Consider the following 25,218-nt stretch of genomic DNA (forward strand, 5'->3'; position numbering starts at 1 on the left):
TTCAAAGATGTTAACACGGCTAATTTTATTTGGAACGCTTAACGTAGCCGTCGAATGACTCACAAACTGCGTCAGTCTGTGCGTCATCTTCACGTTTTTCTGTGTGCCGACTAAAAATTCAAAACATGCAACTTTCTCGGCTACTCGAATACGCACATTGCACTCGCTTCAATTTAATACAACATCTTTATTTCGCATAAAAACAATATTATTTTCAATTAGAATATATTTAGGTTTGGAATTAATATTGTATAAATTCAGTTACAGTATTACATAAATTCAGTTATTACAGCCTCGGCAGTGGATATTGATCGAGCGTTATTTCACAAACTAGGTTGTTTTCAATGAGACTGGATCCATTGGATTTTTGAGTCAGCCTTCCAGCCTTTTTACGTTTCACGGCTCCCATATCTCCTTTCGATCTCTCAGTTTCAACTTTCTAAACCTGCCAAGGATTAAAATTGGCAAATGTTAATTTTAAAAGACTTCTGAAGTTAGAATTATCTGTATATACGAATTTATCCACATCTTTGCATTTGTAAATTCTCGAAAATACAGTTATCCTGACCAGAAAGGCCAGACAGAGCATATATCATAGTATGCGAACTTGAAAGGCCGGTTACCAGGCTGGACAGGTTGAAAAGCTGGTATCTCCTACCCGAAATTTGTCTAGAGGAGACTGATTTTTCTTTTCTTTTCTGGCTAAAGAATAATCCTTGCCTCTCCATGTCTTTGAAAATTTCGTTTTTCTTTCCATTCAGAATTTTTGTTTTAGTCCATTCCTTGCATTTCTATTTGACTGTTTCCCCACCAACCAATTAGTACCCAGTTCGTCGCGTTCTTTTGTTTCCGAGAGAGAGTAGACCTCAAAACAAATATGGCGGCAATGGCGGTTAGAAGAATCTCGTACACTTATTCTGCTTTTGAAGAGTTTTACAGCTGTTTTTGCCAACATTATCACAAATAATGATTTCAAATCGAAGATGACAACTCGATTTTCAAGTCTGATTGAAAGAAAACTCAAGGAACATGATGAATTCGACGGCTGAGTGTGTGATATTTCGATAAAATTTTGTAGCGTGCTCTTGCGTGTTCGCAAAGTTCAACATGGATGGAGCTCATCAGAAGAAAGCTATGGAAGATCTGATGGCCGAAAATCGTGCCATCTTAGAAGAACTTGCTCAGTGTAAAGCTGATAAGGATTTTGTGTGGAATCTATGGCGAAGATTGCAGTCGGCACAACCAGAAGTTACCTCTGTTGTGAGCATGGTCATCGCACGTGAGAAGGAAAAAAGTGAACAAAAGGACAAAAAAGTTTTGGAAATATTGCAGATGAAAGACGAAAAGATCAAAGAACTGACTGAGAAAGTGCTATCGGCAGAAGATGAATCTCACTACAGCAAGACAAGGTACCACGATTTGCTGATCGAGAATGAAGAGCTCAAACAGAAATTAGACGAAAGAGAAAGGGAGGTCACTTCAAGAGAGAAAGAAATGAGTGAAGAAAACAGTTATTTGTCCAGTTTGTTGAAAGCTCATCAGTTACAGAAGGAGACTGATGACCAAACTGTCAAAGAGAACTTGGATCGTATCGAAGAGGAGAAGAACCAACTTAAGATCAGAATAGCAGTTTTGGAGAAACAGGTCAGCGATTTTAGCGAGGAAAAGTTGAAGATGGCTTCAGCGATCGAAGTTAATGCTACCCTTGAGGAGAAGATAAAATCCTTAGAGAATGAATTAAGTCTCCTGACCTTAAAAAGTACCGAAGTTGCGAAGAATTGCGATGAAGCTGAATTAAAATTGACCGACAAAGAAAACATTGTGAAGGAGCAATTAGAAACACTGCACGAAAAATCTGAAATGATTGCACAACTAGAAGGCGATCTGGCGGCTGTGAAAAGGGAACTTGGACAAGCAAGAGAAAGTTGTAATCAGGTTACAGCTCAAGTCTCAGAGCAGGCAAGAATTATCCAACAGCTCGAGGATAATCAAAATAGTAACAGAGTGGCACTGATGGACCGTGAGCAAGAATATCGCAAAGGAATTGCTTCGCTGCAGAAAACTGTTGCTGATCTTCAGGGGCGATGCGCAGTTTACCAAGAAAGCGAAGCAAAATTGTTGCAGGACGTTGATAGACTCGAAGAGAACGCACTTAAGCAAAAAGAAGATCTTAATGTCAAGGAACTGATCATTGAAGAATTAAAAGATGCTGTTAGAGATGGTATTCGATCAGGAGAAGTTTCGAGACGCGAAGAAGAAGAAGTCAAGGCTGATCGTAGATCCACTCAGAAAAAAGTTAGATCGGAAGCAAAGATGAGTGAAACACTTGGTCCCAGATTTCAACGAGAGAAAGAGCCAGGAAGCTTAGAGGAACGGCAAGAAGGAGAACTTGTTGACCTCTCTGATGAAATTGTCGAAGAATCTGGATCTCAAGTCACGAGAAATCAAAAATCGATGGAAAGAAGGCTAGAAAAAATTTCAGCACTTCGCGAGCTCGAAAGCAGATTGGGCGAAAGCCGAAAAACGGTTGATGAACTTAAGAAACTGCTGGAGCTTAAGGAAGCGGAACTTGTAGAGACTAGACGCGCTCATTCGCAGCGACAGCAGCGTTACAGGATGCTCAGGGAGAATTATCAACTTGTGTTAGAACAGATCAAGACTTACGAAGCTTCAAACGCCGACGGAACCGGAAGTGTCACGCCACTCCCGGACAGACCGGAAGAACGAGAATTGAGGCACTTAGACAGTGACCAAGTGTGGAAGGAACTGGCTCATTATAAACGTGGCTACGAAGAGCTGGCGAAAGAGAGGCATGATGTGTTAGAAGAGATTGACGTCCTTCGAGTTCAACATGCCCATAATATTGCAAACATCCAAGAACTGCGAGTTCAACTTGGAGAAGAAAGGGAAGAGAATTCCGCTCTTCAGAGTAAGATTGTGTCCGGTGAGCAAGCTTTTGATGCGCTTCGAGTTGAAGTGGAAAAACGTGAAGACCAGGTACAGAGCTGGCAGGAGAAAGCTCTGCGCGGACAAACTATTAGCCGCGAGCTTGAAGACGAAAACCAACTTCTTAGACACGAGATTAAGGCGTTACAAGGACAAAATAAAGCGCTCACTGAGGAATTCAGTGGCCTTGCTGGTGAGTTTGAGAATCTTAAAAAGCGTTATGATGAAATGATAACCAAAGAGATGAACAGGAAGACTACAGAGGTTGAAATCCCAGATGCTAAAGAAAAAGCGAGTCATGCTGAAACTACAAGCAAAACCACTCAGGCTGAGACAGAGCAACTTGTTAAGCAGCACGTTGAATCTTTGAGTAGTTATGACGAACAAGTGAGGCGCATTGCTGACAGAATTTTATCCAGTCCCACCAAGGAAGCAGAGGTGCCAGAACAAACACGTGGCATCACACAAGGCACACAGACGGACAGGATCCCTCGTTTTGCTGACTCTGGCGTTAATGTGAATTTAGATGCGGAAGATGCTTCATCCATGGATGAAGAAGAATCAATCGATGTCAAAGGCAGTGCAAAGAAAAGCATGGTGTCTAAAGAGGGAAGCGCTCGTCCGCAGCGAACTCCACAGCCCAAAAAGGTGTTAAGAAAGACTCCGAGACGAAACGAGTGGGCAAGCATGAAGCAACGGATTCTTAGTCTAACACAAGAGGTTTCTGCACTGCGTCAATCCAAAGATAAAGCAGTGAAGGTATTGAATGTGCAAAAAAACGACTTTGAAAGCTTGCAAACGGAATACAACTCGTTACTGAGTAAGTTACAAGTCAGCCGGAACTCCGTGCAGCAGTTGACTGATAGTCTGAAGTTGTGCTTGCAAGAGAAAGATCTTTTGGCGGCGGAATTGAAAGAAAAGAATGAGTTGGAATCCAGACCGACTGCTTTGTCGATAGCAGAGTGGAAACGCTTAGAAGAGGAATTGCGACTTGCCACATTGGAGTGTATTCGCTTGGCTAATATTGTTAGAACTGTAGGGAGTGAAAACGAAGACTTACGAACAAAGCTTAAGGAAGCGCAAGGGAATTGTTCAAGGCTTGAGCACGCGGTAACGCAGAAGAAAACACTGGTGGATGAAATGAAATCTAAAATAAGAGACGTTGAAGAGAAAGCTAAGAAAGATTCAGAAACGGCCAAGAATCTGGAAGAAAGGCTCTCGCAGTGCAAGGAGAGGGAGAAAACTAACAGAGTAAGAATCGAGACACTGGAACACAGGTTGGATGGCGAGAGCCGCGAGAAACAAAACTACCATCAACAGCTGCTGAGCTGTCAGAAAGAACTGAAGAAGAAAACACAGCAGCTAAGTAGGTATGCTTTTAAAAAAAATGCGACGCAATAACATCGATATGCGACGCCATAACATCGTTTTGAACATTGATCTGCTAATGTTGTTTTTAGGTGAGAAAAGAGGGGGGATTTTAAGTATTAAGTAGTTGCTGTGCTAAAATTATTTTTGCGAGGATAACGTGTAATTTGTGTGGTTTTCTGTTTCAAGGTCCCAGACTCTACGCAACCAAGCTAAATTAGTCGTTAGCGAGATGGAAGCAGCGGCGACGATGCAGCTTCAAGGTTTAGCCAATCAGAGCGAAGCCACGATAGCCTCACTTCAGCGTAAGTTTGATAAAGCCCAGGAACGGATAGAAGAGTTTCAAGCGTTCGTTAGAACACTTGTGGAAGAACTGCTTATGAGTACTCGCACGATGCGCCGGAAACTGGAAGAATTTAAGGAGAAACAGTGGCAGGAGGCGTCAAAGACAGCCATGAAAGAAGCTCAGAGCAAGGCGTGCTCAATTCTGAACATATCGTCGGCGGATCTTGAAAATATCATGGACGAAGGTGCTAGTCAAAAGTTGGAAGAGGCGAGATTGAGGACAGAGCAGGAGCAGGCGTGGCTAGCCGAGGTGGAATCTGCATTGAAACGTCAAGGGACGTTTGCCGTACCGCTCTTAGAAGTATTACTGGACTTGGTGGACGAAAGAGTTGCCGTTGAAGCGAAATTTGCAGGATCGTAGATGAAATAATAGCTTGCGTCACTGGCTCTCTTTGAAGCGCAAAAGTACAAGAGTCAATGCTTGGTAGCTTGCGAACGCAGACGTATTTCCGGCTGTCGCTTGTCCTCGCCGAAAATAACGTCTGCGAACCCGAGCCAGGAAACGATTTCTGTGACGTAGGAATTTTAAGCCAATACAGTTTAGCTCAACTAGCCCCAGAACTACTGCGCGAGGTATTCGCTGCGAGGAGCACTCGAGTTTCATTCTATCATGGAATCTGATTGGCCAAAGAGAAACAAAAGTCATTACGTCACAGAAATCGTTTCCTGGCTCGGGTTCGCAGACGTTATTTTCGGCGGAGACAAGCGACAGCCGGAAATACGTCTGCGTTCGCAGGTTAATGCTTGGAGAAAAACCGCGAGAACGACAGGGATTGGAAAAGAACGGAAAGGAACTCTTACACCCGTTACCATGACCCCTCGTTCTTCGCAATTTTGTAACATTGACGGCTACTTGCTCGGGCAAAACGATGACGCACGTACTTTTGTTATGGCTGAGCTTTGTAAGTGCTGTGCCCTTTAAAATAATGTAGCTCTCACTGCTATTTATTTCATGAAATCGTATCTTATGCTTTTTGCTATTAGTGAGAATTAAATTACTCAATCGCTACATAACCCTGAATTTCAATTGTGACTCTAGAATACTGCTGAAATTCAGACTACCGATGTTACTAAGACAAAGGCATTCCTTTTCACCGTATCCAGTTACCAGACGATTGAACGAAGAGTTTTGTTGTAGATGACATCTTTCCTAGCCATGCTGCCTCCAAATTTTTCAACCAGGTTCCAAATCATGAACAGCTTACCAAATATGACAAAGGCGTTAATTAATTAGTGGCAAAAGCTATTAGCATGAATGGAGCTTGTCATATTTTATCCTCTTTATATTATATAGCTGCTAGGGCCTCCAGCTGCGTTCGACTGGCAGGTTATAGGCTACAGGTTCGACTTGGAAATGTTTTTGAGTAGCTTGTACCGTTCATCTATATCTTTCTATCCGGCATTATCCAGTTCAGTTGAGTACAAACAAGGCACGTGTACGAGTTCAAACATTCCGCGATACGTGCTCTAGGAAACCAGTTTAACAGGTTGACTTAATACATTTATTTATCCTAACCGAACGAGAGCGTGAAGCGCAGTTTCAAAACCTGGATTTCGGGAAAGAAAAAAGTTCAATAACATACTTGGCAAACGAGATTTGAGTGTGTAATGTCGCTGTTAAGTTTTACACGCCACTTGAAATAACGTGACCAACGGGTTCGCTAAAATGCAGCAAGAATAGGAAAAAATATACAGCTATACTACACGCTTTAAGAGTTTCCCAAGATACATACTAGTTATGCAACCCTTTCGAGTGGTATACCATGGTATACCTCTCGAGTCACTTGTATTTTCGCGGTCTACATACGAGTCTTTACCATGAAAGAGCGTTGTATAACTATTTTACACCATCCCATAGAAAATGCAGTGGCTGTCACGTTCCACAACCGATGGAACTGGATTATTGCAATGAATGGATACGACACACGAGTTAAATCTAGAAGTCCGCCATGCTGCTTTAATAATCAACTTCCCAACTTACATTACGCGCTTAAGTATATTATGTATGATGCACCGAAATGTACCCTACAAACACTACAGTGGCCAACACAATCAATGCGACATACGCGCGGCGCACGATGGAGGGCTGGGGTGTAACAATATACAATGGCTTTCCTGTATTCTGATTGGCTGTATTTTCTATGTCATGGTATACCTTTCTTCCAAGCCACGTGGCGTTACCAATACAATACTTTGTCTAAAAGGATAATCTTAGGATAGATAAATCTAAAACGAATAGACGTTAACACGTGTAGTAACATTTAACAGTTTATTGGAAAACTCCAAAAACCGTACATTTTCTCCTTTCAAGAGAACAAGTGCTAAGCAACATATTAGTTTATTTTCAGAATTAACTACGCCGTTGCCTGTTTTCCAAAAAGGTAATGGCATTAACGATAAAGAAAGTACAACAAATATAAACATGAGCTAAAAATAAAAGATTTACAAAGTAATGTGTTTACCACACAACTAGCCAGACCTTGCCGCAGCAGAAAATCGGACGAAATTTAACTACAGTACCAGACTCTAGTTACCAGGCTTCGCACGGTGATTTCCTACAGCGGTGCGTACTGGGTAATATTTCAAATTCATTAAAAATAAAACTATGATAAATTAATGGCTGTTTTGCAACCTCGCCCCATGCTAGTGCACATTTTATAAGATGCACATTTTATGTACTACTTCCAAAACTGTACATTTTACAGTGAATCCTATTTAAACCTGAACGGAAATATTTTTAGAAGGTTGCTGTTGTGAAGCCTTCGTCAAAATGGCTAGCTAACAAAACAAAATAAATGTTTTCTTCAAAAAGAAATCCTTTAACTTTAAAGGAAATCAAGTTGTTATTCACTGAAACAAAACGCAGAGTCCTTTCTTATTATAAGGATCAAAGCAACAAGCTGGTTCAAAGATGTTACCGTGTCGACCTTTCTCCGGGGGAGTAGAGTGTCACTACCTCCATGACCCCCCGGATGAGATGATAGTCCATTGCATGTAGGTCATCCCCCCCCCCCTCCCCGCAAGCTTTCTGTCAGGTTGCCCTAACAATTCGCTGGTACCCATTCATACTCCTGGGTGGAGAGGCACTCTGAGGGTAAGAACACAACACAATAACATTGGCCGGGGCTCGAAAGCAGACCGCTCGATCCGGAGTCCGGCCCGTCAACCATTCCAAGCTTCGAAAAACGAGGAGGATAACTTCATAGAAAACACATTTTAAAGGAAGTTGTTTCATGACCAAAACAAATCTCTAGAGTATTTGCTCCCGCGGGCTGCAATTCCAGTTCGCTCCCAACAACACAACATTCCAGAAATATTTCAAGCGTTCAAAGATTTACGTACGAGTTTCACCGCAATGACTATGCCAAATTTTCTAAATATTTCTTATAGGCCGTCGCATACTTTGATTCCTCTGGTTAAATCAAGGTTCCATTCGTCAAATATCTTAACTAGCTACACAAGTTTTAAACTAATTTCAAACACGTCCCATACTGACGATATTTGGTTCGTCGGTGGAAACATTGCGTGACGATCCACAGCGTTGCGTGACCTGCCAAAGCGTTGTGGGCGATTCAAGTAACGGTTGCGCAAAGACGATACGTGAACAGGACTGCACAATATTAAGTGCTAAAAAATTCAACTTAAGGATTAAAGAAAACTGTGTTTTTTGGTGTTTTTGATGTAAGTTAAATAGTAAAGATAAGAAATGTAACAGAAAACTGCAATCTAAATTGTCCCCAGTAACGGCTCGCTTTTCATACTTATTCCTAAAAATTTAACTGAGGTTTACTTAATATGGTTAAACCTCCACTTGCAGACACTACCCGTTCATGGCCACCTCTTATAAGCGAATTCTCAGTCATCGTGTCAGCCATTTTTGAGCCTTCTATATAACAAAGAGATCCCTTCCCTAAACGAACACTTTTTTAGGTCTCAAGGGTTTCTGCTTATAAGAGGTTTCTCAGTGCTACGAATACCGGGGAAAATACCGGAGACATTTAAACGTATACTTATTTACAGACTTAAGTGTGGGTAGAAAAGAAATAACGAGCAACAAAAACAGGGGGTAAAGTAAGTATCCCCTGTTAATCCAATCCCCGTTATACCCGATTTGACGAGAGCACAAGTTTTCTCCGATAAATCCTAAATTTGATTGGTTATTTTAATTTGGAAACTCAGACGTCCTCAGAGCCTGGAGTGAAATCGGACATTCTTACGAAGGTCACCCTTGGACCCGCCTCCTCGTCATTGTAAGGCGGCTGTTCCTCCAGCTCAGGGGCAGCAGAAGGCGCGTCTTCACCCATGCCGTCCGTTTGATTTTTCGCAAAGTTTATAAACACCTGTAATGAGATAAAGTGCACGGTTTGTTTTAAACCTTTTTACCACACGTAAAATTTCATACTTAACAACGATAAATATGGCGCGAGAATTGGAAGGTGGGAATATTTTCGGAAGGGGTAGATAACGGAATTATGCATTACCCGCTAATAAAGCAGCAAGATTTCGCACACCACTCCCCTTCAGGAGAGAGGTATATTACGTCATCTTAGGTCGCAGCCCGGTAAGCCGTTATAAGTTCTTTTTTACATGGCTGTGTCTCACAAGGACTGGGAGCTACCAAATTCACGAATTTGATCGGCTAAAATCGTTTATTGACCGATATTGATCGATATTAACCCATACAGTCCTCCTGCTCGGTTAATAAGAGCTAAGTTTTGTTCTCAATTTGTCCACTAAACCTGACAAACGGGAAAGAACTTTCAACAAACCTGATCGAGTGTTGTCTGTGAGACTGAGTAATCTTCAATTTCGAAGATCTTGCGGTTGGCCTCCAGATGACCAAATACGTTCGAGAGCAAAAGGCCTTGAGATGGGAACTGATATTGCAGCTGGTTGTGATGTTGATCCTAAAATGAACCGAGAAAAGGAAAGTGGTGAGCTGATGAGAAATGGCCAGGGACAGTTACGATAAGAATAGACTGGAGAAAGAGGCAGGTAGGCAGGCGCTACACAGATAGCCAGATTGCTAGGCAGACAGACAGACAGACAGACAGCTAGGTAAGAATAACAGTAGATAGAAAACTAGGTAGGTAGGATAGAGACAGACTGACAGATAGACAGCTAGGCAGACAGACAAAGACGGACAGCTAGGTATTAAAGTAAGAAGGTACACCGGTTGGACAGAGACACAGACAGAGAAAGATAGACAGACAGACAAGCAGAGAAAGTCAGCTAGGAAGGCAAGCAGTTCAGCAAGCAGTAAGGTAGACAGACAGACAGACAGACAGACAAAGGCAGGCAGGTAGATAAGGAGGGAGGGAGGCAGGTAGGCAGGAAGGGAGGTATGCAGGTATGCAGTCAGACAGAAAATTGGTTCAAGTTGTTGGCGTGTAATGGTCAGATGATAGATAGGTAACAAGACAATTAAAGTAGTCAGACACATTGAGGAGTGAAATGAAATCAAGTATAACACTGCGAGTGATGATACGATAAAAGTACCTTCAGAACTGCTGTAGGGAACAGGCCTCTTATTAACTCTGATACTCCCTCTAAATCAGGATTTTCTCCTATAATTCGCAGCGTCACTGTGTACCCATCTCCAAATCTGGAAAATGCAGACATACGAATGCTTTTAAGATGGCACGCGGCACAGTAGTTTTACTCGGTATTTTGTACATCCAGAGGGTACTACAGTTACCATGACAACTCCAACACGAAAAATTTGTGTGACCCTCACATTAAGGATAATGTGGTACGATGCGTTTTGATCAAACTTACTTGCACTTGAGATGTTGTGGACTGCCAAGACATTTAAACTGTCCATTTACCATGATGGCAACACGGCTACACAGAGATTCGCACTCTTCCATGCTAAAACAAAATTGTAATAAAAACGCGATCAATTGTGTAACTTAAACTAAATCTAAATTGATTGCTAGTAATTCTTTCTTGTCCAGCAGCACTGCATTGATGAAATATTGTTTTCTCTTTACCGCGCTAAGGCAAATTCAAGTAAGAATGTTTGAAAAATAAACGACGTAGGAAGAATAAGGAAGAATTCACTGAGCGCGCGTTGTTGCCAGAACAGTTGCTAAGCAACAGGACGATATGCCATGACTCTTTGGCGACGTAACAACTTTCCGAGAGCACGAGAGTGCTCGAGCATCCGAGAATGACTGGATGACAACAATCGGGAAATCTTCGTGAGTCTCCGAAGATTGTCCATATTTGTCATGTCTTCGCAAGCTTACCTATGAGATGTTAAAATCACTGTGCGCCCCTCTTTCACAATACCAGTAATGATATTCCACAAGAAACGCCGAGCTTTTGGATCCATACCAGTGGTAGGCTCGTCCTGAAATTGAGACAAGGACTATTAGAGAAACGTAATCAACTAACAAAACGCGTTAAGTTTCTCGCAGAAAATTTTCCCGTACGACCTTTTTAAGTATCAGTGGCAGAGATCGAGAAGGATTTCAAGTAGCTTAACTCCACATAACAGTTAGATAAGCCCATTTTCTATTCGTTCCCAGAGTTGCTCGAGTCTCCCAGCCGACGGGGCTTGGGCACTAGAATGGATCACTTCGACCCAGTCTCCAGCTCTTGATTGACTCTTCTACTTGATAGCGAGCTATGAACTCGTAAAGGCAATCTTAATAAAACACATAGACTTACCAGGAAAATAATAGGTGGATTGCCAACTAGCGCAATAGCTGTGGACAGCTTTCTCTTATTTCCTCCACTGAACCCACCAGCGCATCTGTTCGCGTACTCGGTCAGATTCATGCGAGCAATCAGACTGTCTACAACCTGAAAACAAGGATTATTACGTCAAGCTTCTCATAACCCGTTCTCTTATACTTCTCCTAATGCACGTTTTGAGAAACTGTGAGTACATCACCAGTGTACTCGAGGGCACATTTATATTGTAACGTGAAATAATATGATAAATAATACTGGAGTTGCTGGGTGAAAAGCTTCAAATAGCTAGGGTGTTTTTTTAACCTTTATATGAGCGAAAGAATCCTTAAGACTAGAGTTAAAGTGCTCACCAGTCATTATCAGGTTATACAAAACCCATAACCTTTAACTATAAGTATAGTCTATTAAAGTTAATTCCACGATCCACACTGGCGCAAATAGTTAGGGAAGAGAGCTGACAAAGAATCTTGTTTTATATTATGAAGAGTAGTCAAGTAAGAACTTGACTTACACTGTTAGGTGAAGACTTTTGAATTTGAAACGTTTCTTTTTAAGGAACTACAATCTCTTAGAGGAGTTCGGGTTTGTGTTCAGTTTTATTCCTGTCTGAGTTTAACTGAAAACTTGTCAAACCTGTTTGATGTGTTTTTCAGGTACTCCTCTGAGCCGTGCGTACAGCCGAAGGTGTTCTGAGGCGGTCAGTAGGCTGTCAAGCCCGTCAAACTGGGGACAGTAACCCATGGACTGATGCGCGTTATGGATGTTAGTCAAAATACTGAAGATGAAAATAAATTAGAAATACATGATCAGAAAATACATTATACAACACGTTATATCGCGTTTTCCCTCCACCGATCCAATCGGTTGCAAATTTTCCCGCCCTTGTTTTCCCGCGCTTTCCACCGGTTACATGTTTTCCCGCTCTTTCCACCAGTTGCACGTTTCCCGCGCTTTCCACAGCCGGTTACATGTTTTCCCGCGCTTTCCACAGGATACATGTTTTCCTTCCTTATTCACCGGTCTCATGTTTTTCCGCGTTTTCTACCAGTTACATGTTTTCCCGCGCTTTCCACTGGTCTCATGTTTTCCCGCTCTTTCCGCCGGTTACATGATTTCCCGCGCTTTCCACCGGTTGCATGTTTTCCCACCCTTTGCACAAGCGACATATTTTCCTGTCCTTTCGAACGATGGAATTTTTCCTCGCCTTTTCTAGCGGCTGCATGTTTTCCTGCACAAGCTGTTCACCCCATGTTTTGCTTGTAGTTTAAACATATTAACTAGCACTACGTGTAATTCTACTTTTAATCTGCGAATGTGGACAATACAAAGATGAAACTACTCGAAAAACCATTTTTGTGACGTGTCGTTGTAACTGGTCACAGAGAGCAGTTAGAAACATTGTTGGATTTACCTGTAACCATCGACAAACGCTTCTCCTGAAGTCACCGAAATATCTCCCGTCAACATTTTGAATGTGCTTGTTTTTCCAGCTCCATTTACTCCTAGCAGACCAAAACACTGAAATACAGGTACACGCGTTACTGAAACTTCAAAAGCCCTGTATGTTATCCCCTCACCCACCCATGCATGGGATACTATTCCATCAGAATCACTTCCGACATTTTGCCAGCTTGTTTCAACCTTCCTTTGTTCGTTGCCTCAACCAAGAGCATAACGTACGGACAATGGCCTGGGTTCGAATCAGCCTCGATCCTAGGGTCTCACAGGGAGAATCTGGGAACCAGATTGGGTTTAACAAACTACACTTTACCCCACTGAAGCTTGACACAGAAGAAAATATCTAACCTCGCCTTTAGGAACTCCAATGCAAAGACGATTCACCGCCACGTTTTGCCTGTTTCTAGATTTGTACACCTACAAAGTAACGAAATGATATATATTTCTCAGTAACTGGCACAACATAACTCGGTTCAAACGTCACTTTTCACACTCTGCAAGAATTAGCTATGTAATATGTGAGACATGACAAAATACAAGTTACTCATTCGAGAGTCAAAATAACACAAATTCTTAGACGAGAACAACCACCTCTTCAGCAGTTTTCTTTACAGTTAAAGTTTCCGCGTGGTTTAGGACAGCCATTTAATGCGTGTACTAATGACTGAATAAGTGGATGAAATATCACTTCCTTTTATTCTAACATTGTTTAGCTCAATATTTCCTTCCGTTTATTACGACAAAGTAAGGAAAGAAAAACAAGGCGAGCACCAGCGTTTAAGTCACTACAAAGATAGCCAAAATTTTCACAAAAAATAATTTGCTTTTGAAGTGACGTCAAAACAAAACTAAGTTCTAACCTTGGTCAAATTATCCAGGCGTAATATGTCATTGATTCCCCCTCCTCTTTCAATACGTTGTCGTTCTTTATCGACATCTTCATCTTCTTCGTCAATTGGCTTCAGCGCAACTTTTACCCGTCTGGTGGAGAAAAGATGCACGGAATAAGGTTATGTCTACGCGTATGTATTTAAGTCTGTAAACGGATACAATTTTTCTCCGTCCACACTAGGTTAGCAATCCTTTACGCCTAGCAGGCTACAATATTTAGAGAGAAAGCCACATCAGCCTTGGCTGGTTTTCATGCGGGTCCCCTATCCTGGTCGAATTGGTATTTGGAGGGTTGGTTTTGGCGGAGGGAGGAAAACCAGAGAACCCGGAGAAAAACCCTCCGAGTAGGGCGAGAACCAACAACAAACTCAACCCACATATGGCATCGGGCCGGAATCGTACCCAGGCTACATTGGTGGGAGGTGAGCGCTCTCACCACTGCGCCGTCCCTGCTCCGGGAAGCGTTTTTGAAAATATACGTTTATTAAACATAACCAAGCAATAATGAACCACGCAGAAGTCTATGATTCCAAGAGAGAGAGTAAAAAAGTTGATTTTTGTAAAACAACATGGCAATATACCCACCTTTGTGGCAAGAAGAAACGGTATTCAATCAGAATAGTAATGAAAAAGAACAGAAATCCTTGGATGATCATCATAAGGATGTTACGACCAGTGATGTCCCAGCTGAACGGATCTCGAACCAAGTCTTGCCCTGAAAGTGAACAAACAAACACACATGCCAATAAATAAATCGAAAAGTGTGCCTATCATTTAACATCGCTACTTTGTAGCACGCAAGAAGGAAAACCTACATTTACGAATTTGGGAAGGGTCTTACCGGGCTGCAAATATTACATTTTGGAAAGTAAAGGTAGTTATTGAATGTGGTTACTGGAAAGTAAGGACTGCTTTCTCGGAGAAGAGCGGTTTTTTTTCCTTTCTTTCAGCCGTTTCTTACCTATCTCTGTACTTTTACTAAGTAATAGACCAGACTCTTGAAAACTAATTGTTCCCAATTCAAACTAATCAAGATTTCACCATCTCGGTGCTGATTTTAGAGGCAGGGCACATAATGGAAATAGAACTTATAGTAACGTTGCGTATTAGAATATCGGTCGTTATTCCAAACATCACACACACACAAAGAAAAGAATCCTGTGGGGAAAGCAAATTAAATCATTTCGGTTCCCGAGTTGAAAAAGCAACAAAAAAGAAGATAGACACGCACCGAATCTGTCAAAGATATCCATAAATTGATTCTTGGCAAGATCGATCAGTCCACGTCCCAGACAGTAGTTTGGAAAAATCAGGAAAATTCGCTTCAGCATGTCATTGATTGCAATAAGTTCCTGCAATAACAACACGAGAGCAAAGGTCAAGGGTATAACTACAATTTGTAGAGCGGCCAATCAAAACCAAGGTAAAGAGCAAATGAACCAATGAGAACTAGAAGCACATACAGGTGACAAGCGCTAAATAAGCGCTAAATAAAAGGCGGGAAAACACGTGCGACCAAGTCGCGACGGTTTTGGATTCACATCTTGATAGAGCGAGTTAGTAGTTTGAACATTTTTTTCCTTTAAATCAAACAGAGTGTAATAAAGCAGAACAACAGCAATTCTGAATTACTTCCACACTCAATCGAAAATCGCTTTATGTTGTACATAGTCGTGAGAGAATTTTATTGCAAACATTTAATTCAATCTTGCACTCTTGGTCACCTAAAGATCTTTAAAGGTCTCTAATGGAACCCAGTTTCCTACCGTGTCATCCGTGAAAAACTCCAAGATGAAGGTAGCCAGTGTTGTGTTGATTCCGATGAACAAGTTGACGCATATTAGCACGATATAAGCTGTGCTTGACTCACTAAACAGAAACGACGCTGGGTACATGAGTGGAGTGATAGCCCATCTGTAAAAACCAAAACACAAGCAGCTATAACCTTCTCATTGCCTTGAATCAATACGGTTCTAACTTCATGTTTGTACGTGAAACCCTAGAGTGTGACCATTCAAATGAAAGCTACTGCGCTAAACTTTCATGTAGTACTGTTTATTATGCTGCACGAGGTGGTTCAAACTTTTAGGTCTGTTGATGAAACCCTACCAAGCTAAACTTTCATGTAGTCATGTGGAGGTGGTTCTAACATTAAGGTCTGTGGATGAAACCATATTGTGTGACCATTCAAATGAAGGGTATTGGGCAGTACTTTCATGTAGTACTGTTTATTATGCTGTACAAGGGGATTCTCACTTTTAAGTCTGTGAATGAAACCTTAGTGTGTGACCATTCAAATGAAATTTACGCTTTTCAAGGATGGTTATAACTTTTAAATGAAAGTCTGTGGATGAAACCCTAGCGCATGACCATTGAAATAAAAGCTATTGAGTAGTACTTTTATGTGGTACTGATAATTCCACTTTACAAGGTTGTTCTCTGGAAGAAATTCTAGAAGGGTTTCTTCCGTAAACTTACCCATAAAGGAGAAGGAGAAGGAATGTCGGTGGAAAATTCATAGATGAAGTGTAAGCATCTTCACCAAACGCCAAGAAAATGAATATACAACACAGTGCTGGAATAATGTAGTTGACCTGTAGAAATAGCAACACAGTTTAGCGAGCCATACTCTGAGGGTCTTGAGAAAAAAAAAAAAAACAAGCTTTTAATCTTAATCTTAATTGCAACTCGTGTCTCAGCCCGCACTTACCAAGTCCCAAACATAAGTAGACAACCAGTAGACGTAAGGGCGGACACCGCTGACCAGGTGCAGATGCTTGGCTTTGCAGTTTCGTTCATTGACCAGATAGACAACAAAACTGGCGGGAACAAACGATAGAGCAAACACCACACAGATGGCCACTAACACGTCTATCACACGATTGAAGCTGAAAAGCAAAATGAACAAATCAAGTCAATGCTTTTTTTTTTTTCGTACGTTTTGATGTTTTCCTCCCGTTATCACTCTATGTTCTAGGAGTGTCGTCTTAAGATTGCAGTGGAAGTCTCTAACTATTAAGAATTTTGAGTAATATCCAAACACCGAGAAGAAAGTAATACGACACGCAGCGGAGTATTTTTGACGAGCTCCGAGGTGTTTGGAAATGTGGTCAAACACTATCTTGAGTGTTTCATATGTCCTCTAAATCGAAACCAAAATGAAGGAGGAAACAGGAAGTAAAACCATAAAAATCTGAATTCTGATCAGCTATCCAAACATCTTCACGGTCATGTTATGATTTCTTTGGTTTAAATTTCATGAATTATCAATGAGTTTCTGGAGTGGATTTGAAGAAAAGCGGGGAAAATGGATACTGAATGAAAATTTCATTTTAGAACTTAAAGCAAACGATAACGACATGGACCAAGAGATTGACCACAAAATCTATTGCTGTAAATCCTAAACGTTTTTGTTTCTGTTTGGTGGTGATGAATATTTTTGTTTCTGTTTGATTTTTACCTAAATTTTTATCCTTTCACATTTACCTAAAATACTAAAGTTCACATGCTAATTAACAAATCGACGTCAGTTTTTCATGCGTCTGTCCTGTTATTGATCATGAATTTCGTCATAACATTGTGGAGTGGATCCGCAGACAACTTTGACAATGTTATGACGAAATTCATTGTTAATAACAGGACAGACGCATTCAAAAATGACATCAATTTGTTTTTTACTATTAATAACAAATTGCCAAATTGTCCGCTCTCGCTCGTTGACGCATCGCATAAATTATAAATTCCTGTGTCTGTCCGCTTATCGATAATGAAAATTAACCAATGAGCGCGCGAGAATTTCTGCAGTTTTCGTAGAAAGAATTATTGAAGCACCAACTTACAAAGTTTCATCACTCAGCTGTTCTTTGGTATAGTTCATTGGGTGGTTAATTGTGTTAATACCTGCAAAAATGACAACAAAAAGTAAAATTAGCTTCGAATTTAGCCCACATGTTTCAGGTTCTCAAGAATGGGTAAGCATTCTTTTTTGTACCACGATATAGTCACCAGTAATGAAGATCGTATTTCTTGACTGTTTACTAGAGGACTTCATCAAGCGATGAGGTCAACTGCTCACGTGTTACCAGATGTAGCCTCGTAGCCAGCTACAAAGGCGGAATTCGATCCTAGCTGCTCGGCTCGATGTCTTCACTTCCTCGTTCGCAATCCACCTCAATCTTCACCAAACTAAACCATCCATGTTTCTTTTTGGTTTAATATAATTTCTTTGGTGTTTTTCTATCTTAGTATTCCATCATTTTGAGATTTCATTCAGTTTAAAGTTAGTTTCCACATTGCAAACTTGACTTGTTATGTCGTGACTAACATCGTTACCCGTGACAGTAAAGGTAACGCCAAGACTAACATATAACCGTCAGTGACTTACCAAACTGTGACGCGTTTAACCCTTTCTCTGCGGCCTTGCTTCTCAGGATTACATTGTTCAGAATGTTTAAGAACGTTGGAGCAGCGTGATACCCTTTGGTGTTGTACCAGGCCTGAAACAAGGAAAGCAATTCAATGAAATTAGCTCATGGAACACTTTCAAATGCAGAAACGATGGCCATGTTGTCTTCATTTACAGATTTAAGACACTTAACCTTCAATTTGACAAAGAATACTTTATAAAAGTAATTCAGAAGTCAAAATAGCAGTTTCCGCCATCGATGGTACAACTCGCTTGCCTTTGGTTGCCAATCATTTGTTAAGCACTGTTCTCTTGATGGGTTTCCTGTGACACGGAATCGACGCTATCTTGTTGGGTTACCTGTGGCGAAGGCAAGCTCCAACAGTTTCATGCATACGAATAAATGGCAGTATGGCCGTGTGACGGTCACTTTATTGGACAAGGAGGGACAACAAAAGAGCAAGCTTCACATTTACCATCATGATTTCCTTCAAATCGTAAATCTGTCTGTTTACAGTTCTAGAGTACATTACCTTTGCATTGTGTTCCTTGATAAGTCCACTGAGGCTTGTCATATTTGACTGATTAAACGAGCTTGGAAGATTCTTAAAGTTGTCTCCAAAGGTTACACCGCCATACCTAACCACAGGGGCAGATTGTCCTCATTTTAGATGGACAGAAGAAATTTATGACATGAAAAGACACTGACAGAATGGCGCGGACAATTTCTAAATGCGCTCGTCTTAGCATCAGGTCGCAAAGAAACCAGGGGATTGAAGTAAAGAAAAAACAAGAAAGTGTGGCGACGCTAAACAGCAGAGGAGGGAAACCTCCCTCTACTAGACTCCCCTCCTCATATCTTTCCCAACTCCACCCCCCTCCTCATTTTTAAATTCTCTTCTGTCCCAATAGACCTTTTTAGCTCGGGCGGTTTGTTTTCCCATTACAAACCACGTGATATTCTATAGAGAATTGTTCTTTTATCCATCTAGCAATTATTCCTTCATATATATACGCGCGACTATTTGAAAATTTGAAAGCAAGAATTCTCGAGAGTGTCATCACATGATCTGAAATGGGGCAACAAACCACCCAAGCTAAAAAAGTCAACTCCCCTCGCTCCAACTTGATCACCAAACCACAGCGTCGGCTTGAAACATGGAGTCACCGTTAACCATCCAGGTGCCCATAACATTCAGCAACTCCTCTTTGAACGGGATACAACGTAAGGAAGGTTTCAGGCCTCATAACATAAACCCCTGAATATTCCTTCTACCTACCTCTTCCTGATAAACCTTCCATACGTCTTCAGAAGATAGTCGGTCATATTGCGCCCAGTCAAGTTCTGTAGCTTGTCACCCGTGAACGATTGCCACTGCGAGGGCTTGGGACCACCTGCGCCCGCGGGACACTTGGCGGTTCCAGTTGATTGACAGTCGCATTGCAACGTACTAACTGGCTCTGTAGGATTGCTGGAGAAGTTAACTGGTTTTCTTGGACAGGTGTTTTCCAAACAAGACGTTCCTACCGCGTAGAAAGACAACGTAAATAAATAACAAAAATACACGTGTAGATTGATATGCTGACGAATCTTTTTTTACTTTAGCTCACTTATGACTTGCGTGGAGAAAGCATCGTGCTATGCAGCAATAGACATCAACATCTTATGACCTTGTTCGTTCGTTCGTTCGTTCGTTAGCTGGTTAGTTAGTTAGTTAACATATTTAGGTCTTTTGCTTCTAGTATTGAAGGAGTCACTGGCTTTCAAAAACTGCAAAATTACTGGGTAGCGAAAGGGTTAAGTCCAGAAAATTCTAGGTAAATCTTTATCAGCTTTTAAAGCCGCGTTAGACAAAAAGTATTTAATACATCGGGCTGCAATTTCCAGGGACAGTTAATCGTACCATGCTTTTCCAGTATTCAGAGTTCATATTTTTGTGGCTCGATCAGACTGAATCACCTATTGCTACTTAAAGAGTATTCTATGAAAAGAGCGCTAGATCGCAGTTAAATCGAACATACCACAACTCGTAACTTTCTGACGCATTCAAGAGTAGAAAAGGAAAGCGATTCTAACTCCGAACAACAACATGATCTGCTTACCAACTCCGGGATAACGCACCAAACTGTCAGTCATGTCCTTCGTCATGCAAGTTCGCCGATCACCATCCTCAGCGAATGCTACGTAATGCTCATGTGGGTCGACTTTCAGAAACATGTCCGTGTTCAGTTCTAGTGCAGGCATTTCACTAAAAGGTCTGATCTGCGACACAATCATGGCTAGGCACACGAAGATAGCTGGTAACAGGATCTGAAAAAAGGAACCAAATTCAATTACAAAGTTCTGAAATCGTTTTTCCTTTTTTTTTGTTGTTTTTTTCCGTCTTCGCTCTCCATCACTTCTAGAACAAAGGCACCAAATTGTAAGGACTACAAAAAGCAATGTACCTTCATTCAGAAACTCCAGCCAAAAAAGCCGCTTATTTTTTACTTTTTACCATTTGAGCAAACAGCTAATTTCAAGAGTAATCGTATCTATAACAAAATTCTCGATCGTGATTGGTTCTCCACGCGCCTGTTTGTCCGGTAATCGGCGCGCTATCACGTGGGTATCCAATTACATAATCTCAGAGTGACCTCTGATATTTGTTAGGTAGGGCGGGTGTGACAATATTTTAGGTGGACGCCATTTTGAGCCTTGCTGCGCATGCGGCTCCCCATGCGTTCCAAGAGGCCCGGGCGCTAGTTAACTTGTATCCAAACTCCCAAGTTTTTGGAGTAGCGATATTAAATCTTACAGCCCATTTGCTCGACGAAATGCCACATGGAGATTAACAAGAATGTTTTACCTGTGAGATGAAAGCTTTCCTGTTGCGTCTGAGATGATGGAATCGTTTCACAATCAGTGCCCAGAACTGGCCTTTGAGAAGTTTTATACCTTCCAGCTGCTTATCTGCATCGTAACCTCCATCCGTACTTTCAAAAACTGGTGAAGGTATGTCTTCCAATTCTTGATCTTCAAGAAATGAAAACAAAATTTGTTTATATCAATTTCGAAACCTAAAGTTCAAAACCACCACACTGTAAGAAGTGCCATCTGATGGTATTTTAACTTCATTTCCAATAGGCCATTTCCAAGTTGCTTTTTCCCTTTGTTTCAAAACAAGTTCTGAAGCACAACCTCAGTTTCATATGGAAATCAGTTTGATTTGTAAGACAATGAACGTGCAAGAAACACTCATTTCAATATGAAAGGTTGTGCACCAAGACTCATTTTGAAACAGAGGTAAAAGCAACCCGGAAATGGCCTATTATGATGGACTTTGGCTGCCTTGTTTTGCCAGTCGAGAACACAACGTGTTTAACAGCAAAATGAGAGAGAGAAAGATATATAAAACTAGCAAAAATGATAATGGCATAAGTGAAACTCGCTCGTTCTTAGTCTTCGCTTATAAGAAAACTCTGAGACGAAGAGGATCATGGGCAGTAGTCCCATCATCCCTTGCTTCCTACATCTTTCTCAAGAGGGAAGGCTGGACGCGAGTCGGTAAATGAAGCGCGACTGCGGCCCGTCTTACCGCCATCAATTTCTTCAGTTGTGTTTGCCAGCAGCTGATCTCTGTCTGTGAAGCTGTCGCTTATTCTTGAACTACGACTCAGCTGAGTGCGGAAACTGGGTCGGCGTTTAGGCATCTCGGCAGCAAGCATGTCTGGTCATTTTATGGAAAACAAAACATGTCAAAAAATATAAAGGAATGAGCTTAAAAATCATACAGAAAGCTTATGCTTATGTCAAATGAAGACATAAACGAACGATACACGCATATGCATTAGCAAAGGTAAGTTCAGTGTAAGCGCAAAAGGCTATTAAAAAAAAAAAAAAAAAACAGTCTCCTCCAAGCTTGTGCTTGTGTTTCTGTTGAAACTCTTACAAGTTCCTCGTATTTTGATCCAGCATTGCGAGACTTTGCTGCGAAATGTTGTGGCCAACTAATGCAACATGTTTGCCTACAAACAGCGATGACAATAATTATCATAACAACCGACGTACGGGCTGTTTTTCAACTTGAAAAACTGAACCAATTTTTAACTGTACCTTCCTCCTCAGCGTTCGCTACTTCAGCAACTTTCAAGAAAACCTGCAAATCAAAAATAGTCAGCCAACACAGGTGAGACACTGGCTGTTATCACACGATTGAGGTAGCTATAGGAGCCAATGGCTAAAATCAGCTACGTGGGCGTGCACAATGGCCTAGCTCGCAAAACGTCTCTCTGAAGTTCAACAGCGATAAGTTCCCTCCTAAATGAAAGCCATTATGACCATTGTGGGTCTAGATCTATGATGATTAAATGATAGCTGAGAAATGTTCAAAATTTTCACTGTCAACTGAGAATTGACGTGTTTCTAACCGAGCAGTTAAGATCCGAGACCTGTGCAACCTACTTATGGATGAGATTGGGGCTGAAATTTGAAATGACAGCTGAATAAACAACCTAGAATTCAACTCAAGGCCCCGTACACACTACGCCGGAGACATTTGAAAACGGCACTTTTACTCTGAAAACCCATCAAATGTTTTCCGTCCACACTACGCCGGAGGAATTTCAAAACGGCAACAATCACCGGTCATGTTGGATTTGTGTTTGAGGAAAACTCGGTCAGGGAAATCACAAGATTATCGTGTCGCAATTGTTTTCGAAAAGCTCCGTTTTCAAAATGTTTTCCGTCCACACTAAAGCGCAAAGCCGGCGTTTTCAAATTCCTCCGGTTTGAAGAGCGTTTTCGAAAAGCTCCGTTTTCGTGACGGATTAGTGTGGACGGTAGGCCTAAACGTAGAAATAAAGCTGCGTTTTCAAATTTCTCCGCCGTAGTGTGGACAGGACCTAAAACGGAAAGATTTCAGCAAAGCCACCCAGATCCGCTATGTGAAACGTGGCTTAAAATATTGTACCTCTTCAAGAGTGGTGTCTGACACTCCATAACTACCAATATGCAGTTTGTCCAGGTTCTTATCCAGTTCCTCAAACAGATCTTGGAAGCGTCCCTCCTTGGCCATCTCAGCTGGTAGAACGTACGTTAACTCGGACCCAATGTTCTCGACCAACTGAGCCGAGGGAAGGTAAGACTTAATGAAGGAAGTGACCAGCGACTCATTGCAAAAGACTTCTGTGTCCTGCAGAGTGGGGTCTGAGTTAGAAGTCCCTGGCATGGAACTGAGGCTTTCTAGTTCGGATGCATCAAGCGAATCCATACCCACACCTGAGGGGAAAGTATCAAAGTGCGTCAAAATTTGTTTAAAATTCAATAAATGCTTACGACAAAAATGCTAGAAACACAAATGGATGGAACATCAGAAAGAGAACAGCAAACTTTGTAGGCAAGTAACATGAGTCGGCTTAGAGATAAGATTTTCACTCCTTTTTTAGATAATTTATTTTCCGTTCGCATGATATGAGCAATATGTTTTACCTTTGACTTGTAGATCTAAATCTGTTGTACATTGTGATTTTTAATTAGGTTTTAAATAAATTCTAAATTACGTTACAAATTAAAATAGGTTTTATTTAAATTGTAACAATGTTTATAGAGAGCCACAAGTTCAATAGTTTTTTAACTATTAAGTGTCACCCTCTTTAAACAAATTTTGATTGATTGATTGATTGATTGATTGATTGATTGATTAATAGCCAAACCTCGGAAGTACAAATACGTTTTCACGTTGTTTGTATAATAAATTTACCTTCATCAAGGGAGCTTCCCATTGAAGGTATCGAAGGAATCAGGGTTCCTACATTAACATCTTTCAGGGTCCGAGCAGTGCCGGGCCTCTCCTCGGGGGCCTTCTTGGTGAGCGTCACGTAGTACCCATTGCCATAATGTCCCTTGAGGAACAAAGACGAGCCACAGCATTGAAGCTTTCCTTGAGAAATAATGGCGATTCTGTCTCCAAGGATATCAGCTTCGTCCATGTGGTGAGTGGAGAGCAACACTGTGCGACCTGAGGCAAAATGAAAATGAAATGTTAAACAAGGTAATGATGAAATATGAGTGCTCTTATGTCTATGAGCAAACTCGAGAATTTCGCAGTGAATGATGGCTAATATGAGGAAACCTTTGCGTAACGCGAAATTACTCTTTTCTTGAAAAACACTGTTGTTTAAAACTGGGAGAGTTACAAAACACAATAACCAAAGCTCCTTTAACTAAAAATAATGATTCTGACAGTAAACTTTTGCAAAGATCTTTTCTCCGGAATTCATGCCCACAGCAGAAAGGTTATTTAAAAACTGTTTACGAACGCTATAAGACAATGTTGACAGATCTATATAAGCCAACCTTTACGTGACTTGAATTGAACCTTTCCTGGTATGCTTCGCAGCACCTATTTCACCGTTGCTTGACGCACGTCCGAACGTATCACGTTGTCCTTGAGATGTCCGACAAACGATATATACGCCCGCAAAACAACGGAATTGCGAAAAGTTAACAGATGATCGATCAACCCCTTATTTGCATAACCTGAAGCCCGCTACAGCCCGTAACTTGCTTACGCCACTCACGAGTTAAAAATGATGAAGAAATCAAACGGGGAAAGGAGATTTGACAAACCTCACGTTAGTCATGATCAAAGAAATATTCATTACAAATTAGTCCGTACCGCTTTTGTAGTGGAGGAGCAGATCCCAGATTCCTCTCCGAGCGAATGGGTCCACACCAGCCGTGGGCTCATCCAGGATAACCACTTTGGAGCCTGCTACAAATGCCAAAGCTACAGAGAGCTTTCGTTTCATACCTCCAGAGAGACACCTAGCTAATTCGTCACGTTTATTTTCAAGGCCAACGTCCTTCAAGAACCTAAATGGAGCCAGCTATTTGTTAGCAAATCTAATTTAACCACATCTGATGGATCCAGCAGCTAAATCAACTATGCATATTGATTCAAAATCAAGTATGGAAGTCAGGAGAATAAAAAGGTGATCACTGAGCAGAAACGGTCTTAATGTTTATCCAATATTCTCCCAACCACTACTATAAGAAATTAGGCCGACCATTAAGGAGAATTTGAATGTAGAGACATTGACAACCACAACGCTTTCAAGAA

At 41.3% G+C, this 25,218-nt stretch overlaps 2 protein-coding genes across 3 annotated transcripts in view; one reads left to right on the forward strand and one right to left on the reverse strand.

Annotated features, from left to right (window-relative positions):
• Positions 1 to 462: 462 nt before the first annotated feature.
• On the forward strand, positions 463 to 5,291 carry LOC145467323 (centlein-like). Of its 2 annotated transcripts, none has more exons than XM_081450874.1 (2): positions 463 to 4,312; positions 4,504 to 4,622. In XM_081450874.1, exons 1-2 carry the CDS (start codon positions 1,108 to 1,110, stop codon positions 4,533 to 4,535), a joined length of 3,237 nt encoding a protein of 1,078 aa, XP_081307000.1. In that variant the 5' UTR covers positions 463 to 1,107; the 3' UTR covers positions 4,536 to 4,622. The 2 variants fall into 2 exon arrangements, with proteins under 2 accessions (XP_081307000.1, XP_081306999.1); XM_081450873.1 differs by having other exon boundaries at positions 470 to 4,316; positions 4,504 to 5,291.
• Positions 5,292 to 6,914: 1,623 nt separating this feature from the next.
• LOC145467314 (phospholipid-transporting ATPase ABCA1-like) overlaps positions 6,915 to 25,218 on the reverse strand; it is a 42,418-nt gene continuing 24,114 nt past the window's right edge. Inside the window, exons 24-49 of the mRNA XM_081450854.1 lie at positions 24,775 to 24,971; positions 23,857 to 24,114; positions 23,068 to 23,375; positions 22,212 to 22,254; positions 21,694 to 21,825; positions 20,965 to 21,131; positions 20,219 to 20,426; positions 19,396 to 19,639; positions 18,649 to 18,754; positions 18,095 to 18,206; positions 17,550 to 17,610; positions 16,421 to 16,598; positions 16,189 to 16,304; positions 15,477 to 15,624; positions 14,942 to 15,062; positions 14,296 to 14,425; positions 13,680 to 13,800; positions 13,168 to 13,236; positions 12,773 to 12,879; positions 11,995 to 12,136; positions 11,335 to 11,469; positions 10,911 to 11,014; positions 10,438 to 10,530; positions 10,159 to 10,264; positions 9,429 to 9,566; positions 6,915 to 8,999 (exon numbers count right to left, since the gene is read on the reverse strand). Coding sequence (XP_081306980.1) covers positions 8,835 to 8,999; positions 9,429 to 9,566; positions 10,159 to 10,264; positions 10,438 to 10,530; positions 10,911 to 11,014; positions 11,335 to 11,469; positions 11,995 to 12,136; positions 12,773 to 12,879; positions 13,168 to 13,236; positions 13,680 to 13,800; positions 14,296 to 14,425; positions 14,942 to 15,062; positions 15,477 to 15,624; positions 16,189 to 16,304; positions 16,421 to 16,598; positions 17,550 to 17,610; positions 18,095 to 18,206; positions 18,649 to 18,754; positions 19,396 to 19,639; positions 20,219 to 20,426; positions 20,965 to 21,131; positions 21,694 to 21,825; positions 22,212 to 22,254; positions 23,068 to 23,375; positions 23,857 to 24,114; positions 24,775 to 24,971 — 3,709 coding nt within the window. The 3' untranslated portion in view covers positions 6,915 to 8,834. The remainder of the gene's footprint in view (positions 9,000 to 9,428; positions 9,567 to 10,158; positions 10,265 to 10,437; positions 10,531 to 10,910; positions 11,015 to 11,334; positions 11,470 to 11,994; positions 12,137 to 12,772; positions 12,880 to 13,167; positions 13,237 to 13,679; positions 13,801 to 14,295; positions 14,426 to 14,941; positions 15,063 to 15,476; positions 15,625 to 16,188; positions 16,305 to 16,420; positions 16,599 to 17,549; positions 17,611 to 18,094; positions 18,207 to 18,648; positions 18,755 to 19,395; positions 19,640 to 20,218; positions 20,427 to 20,964; positions 21,132 to 21,693; positions 21,826 to 22,211; positions 22,255 to 23,067; positions 23,376 to 23,856; positions 24,115 to 24,774; positions 24,972 to 25,218) is intronic.

This window comes from Orbicella franksi, chromosome 14 (assembly GCF_964199315.1).
Source record: "Orbicella franksi chromosome 14, jaOrbFran1.1, whole genome shotgun sequence".
NCBI classification, from domain to species: domain Eukaryota; kingdom Metazoa; phylum Cnidaria; class Anthozoa; order Scleractinia; family Merulinidae; genus Orbicella; species Orbicella franksi.

Bases quoted from the DNA above. Each gene is read 5' to 3' on its own strand.
- LOC145467323 (XM_081450873.1), top strand. From the start codon at position 1,108: ATGGATGGAGCTCATCAGAAGAAAGCTATGGAAGATCTGATGGCCGAA. The intron at 4,317-4,503 runs GTATGCTTTTAA...TTCTGTTTCAAG, and splicing joins AAAACACAGCAGCTAAGTAG to GTCCCAGACTCTACGCAACC.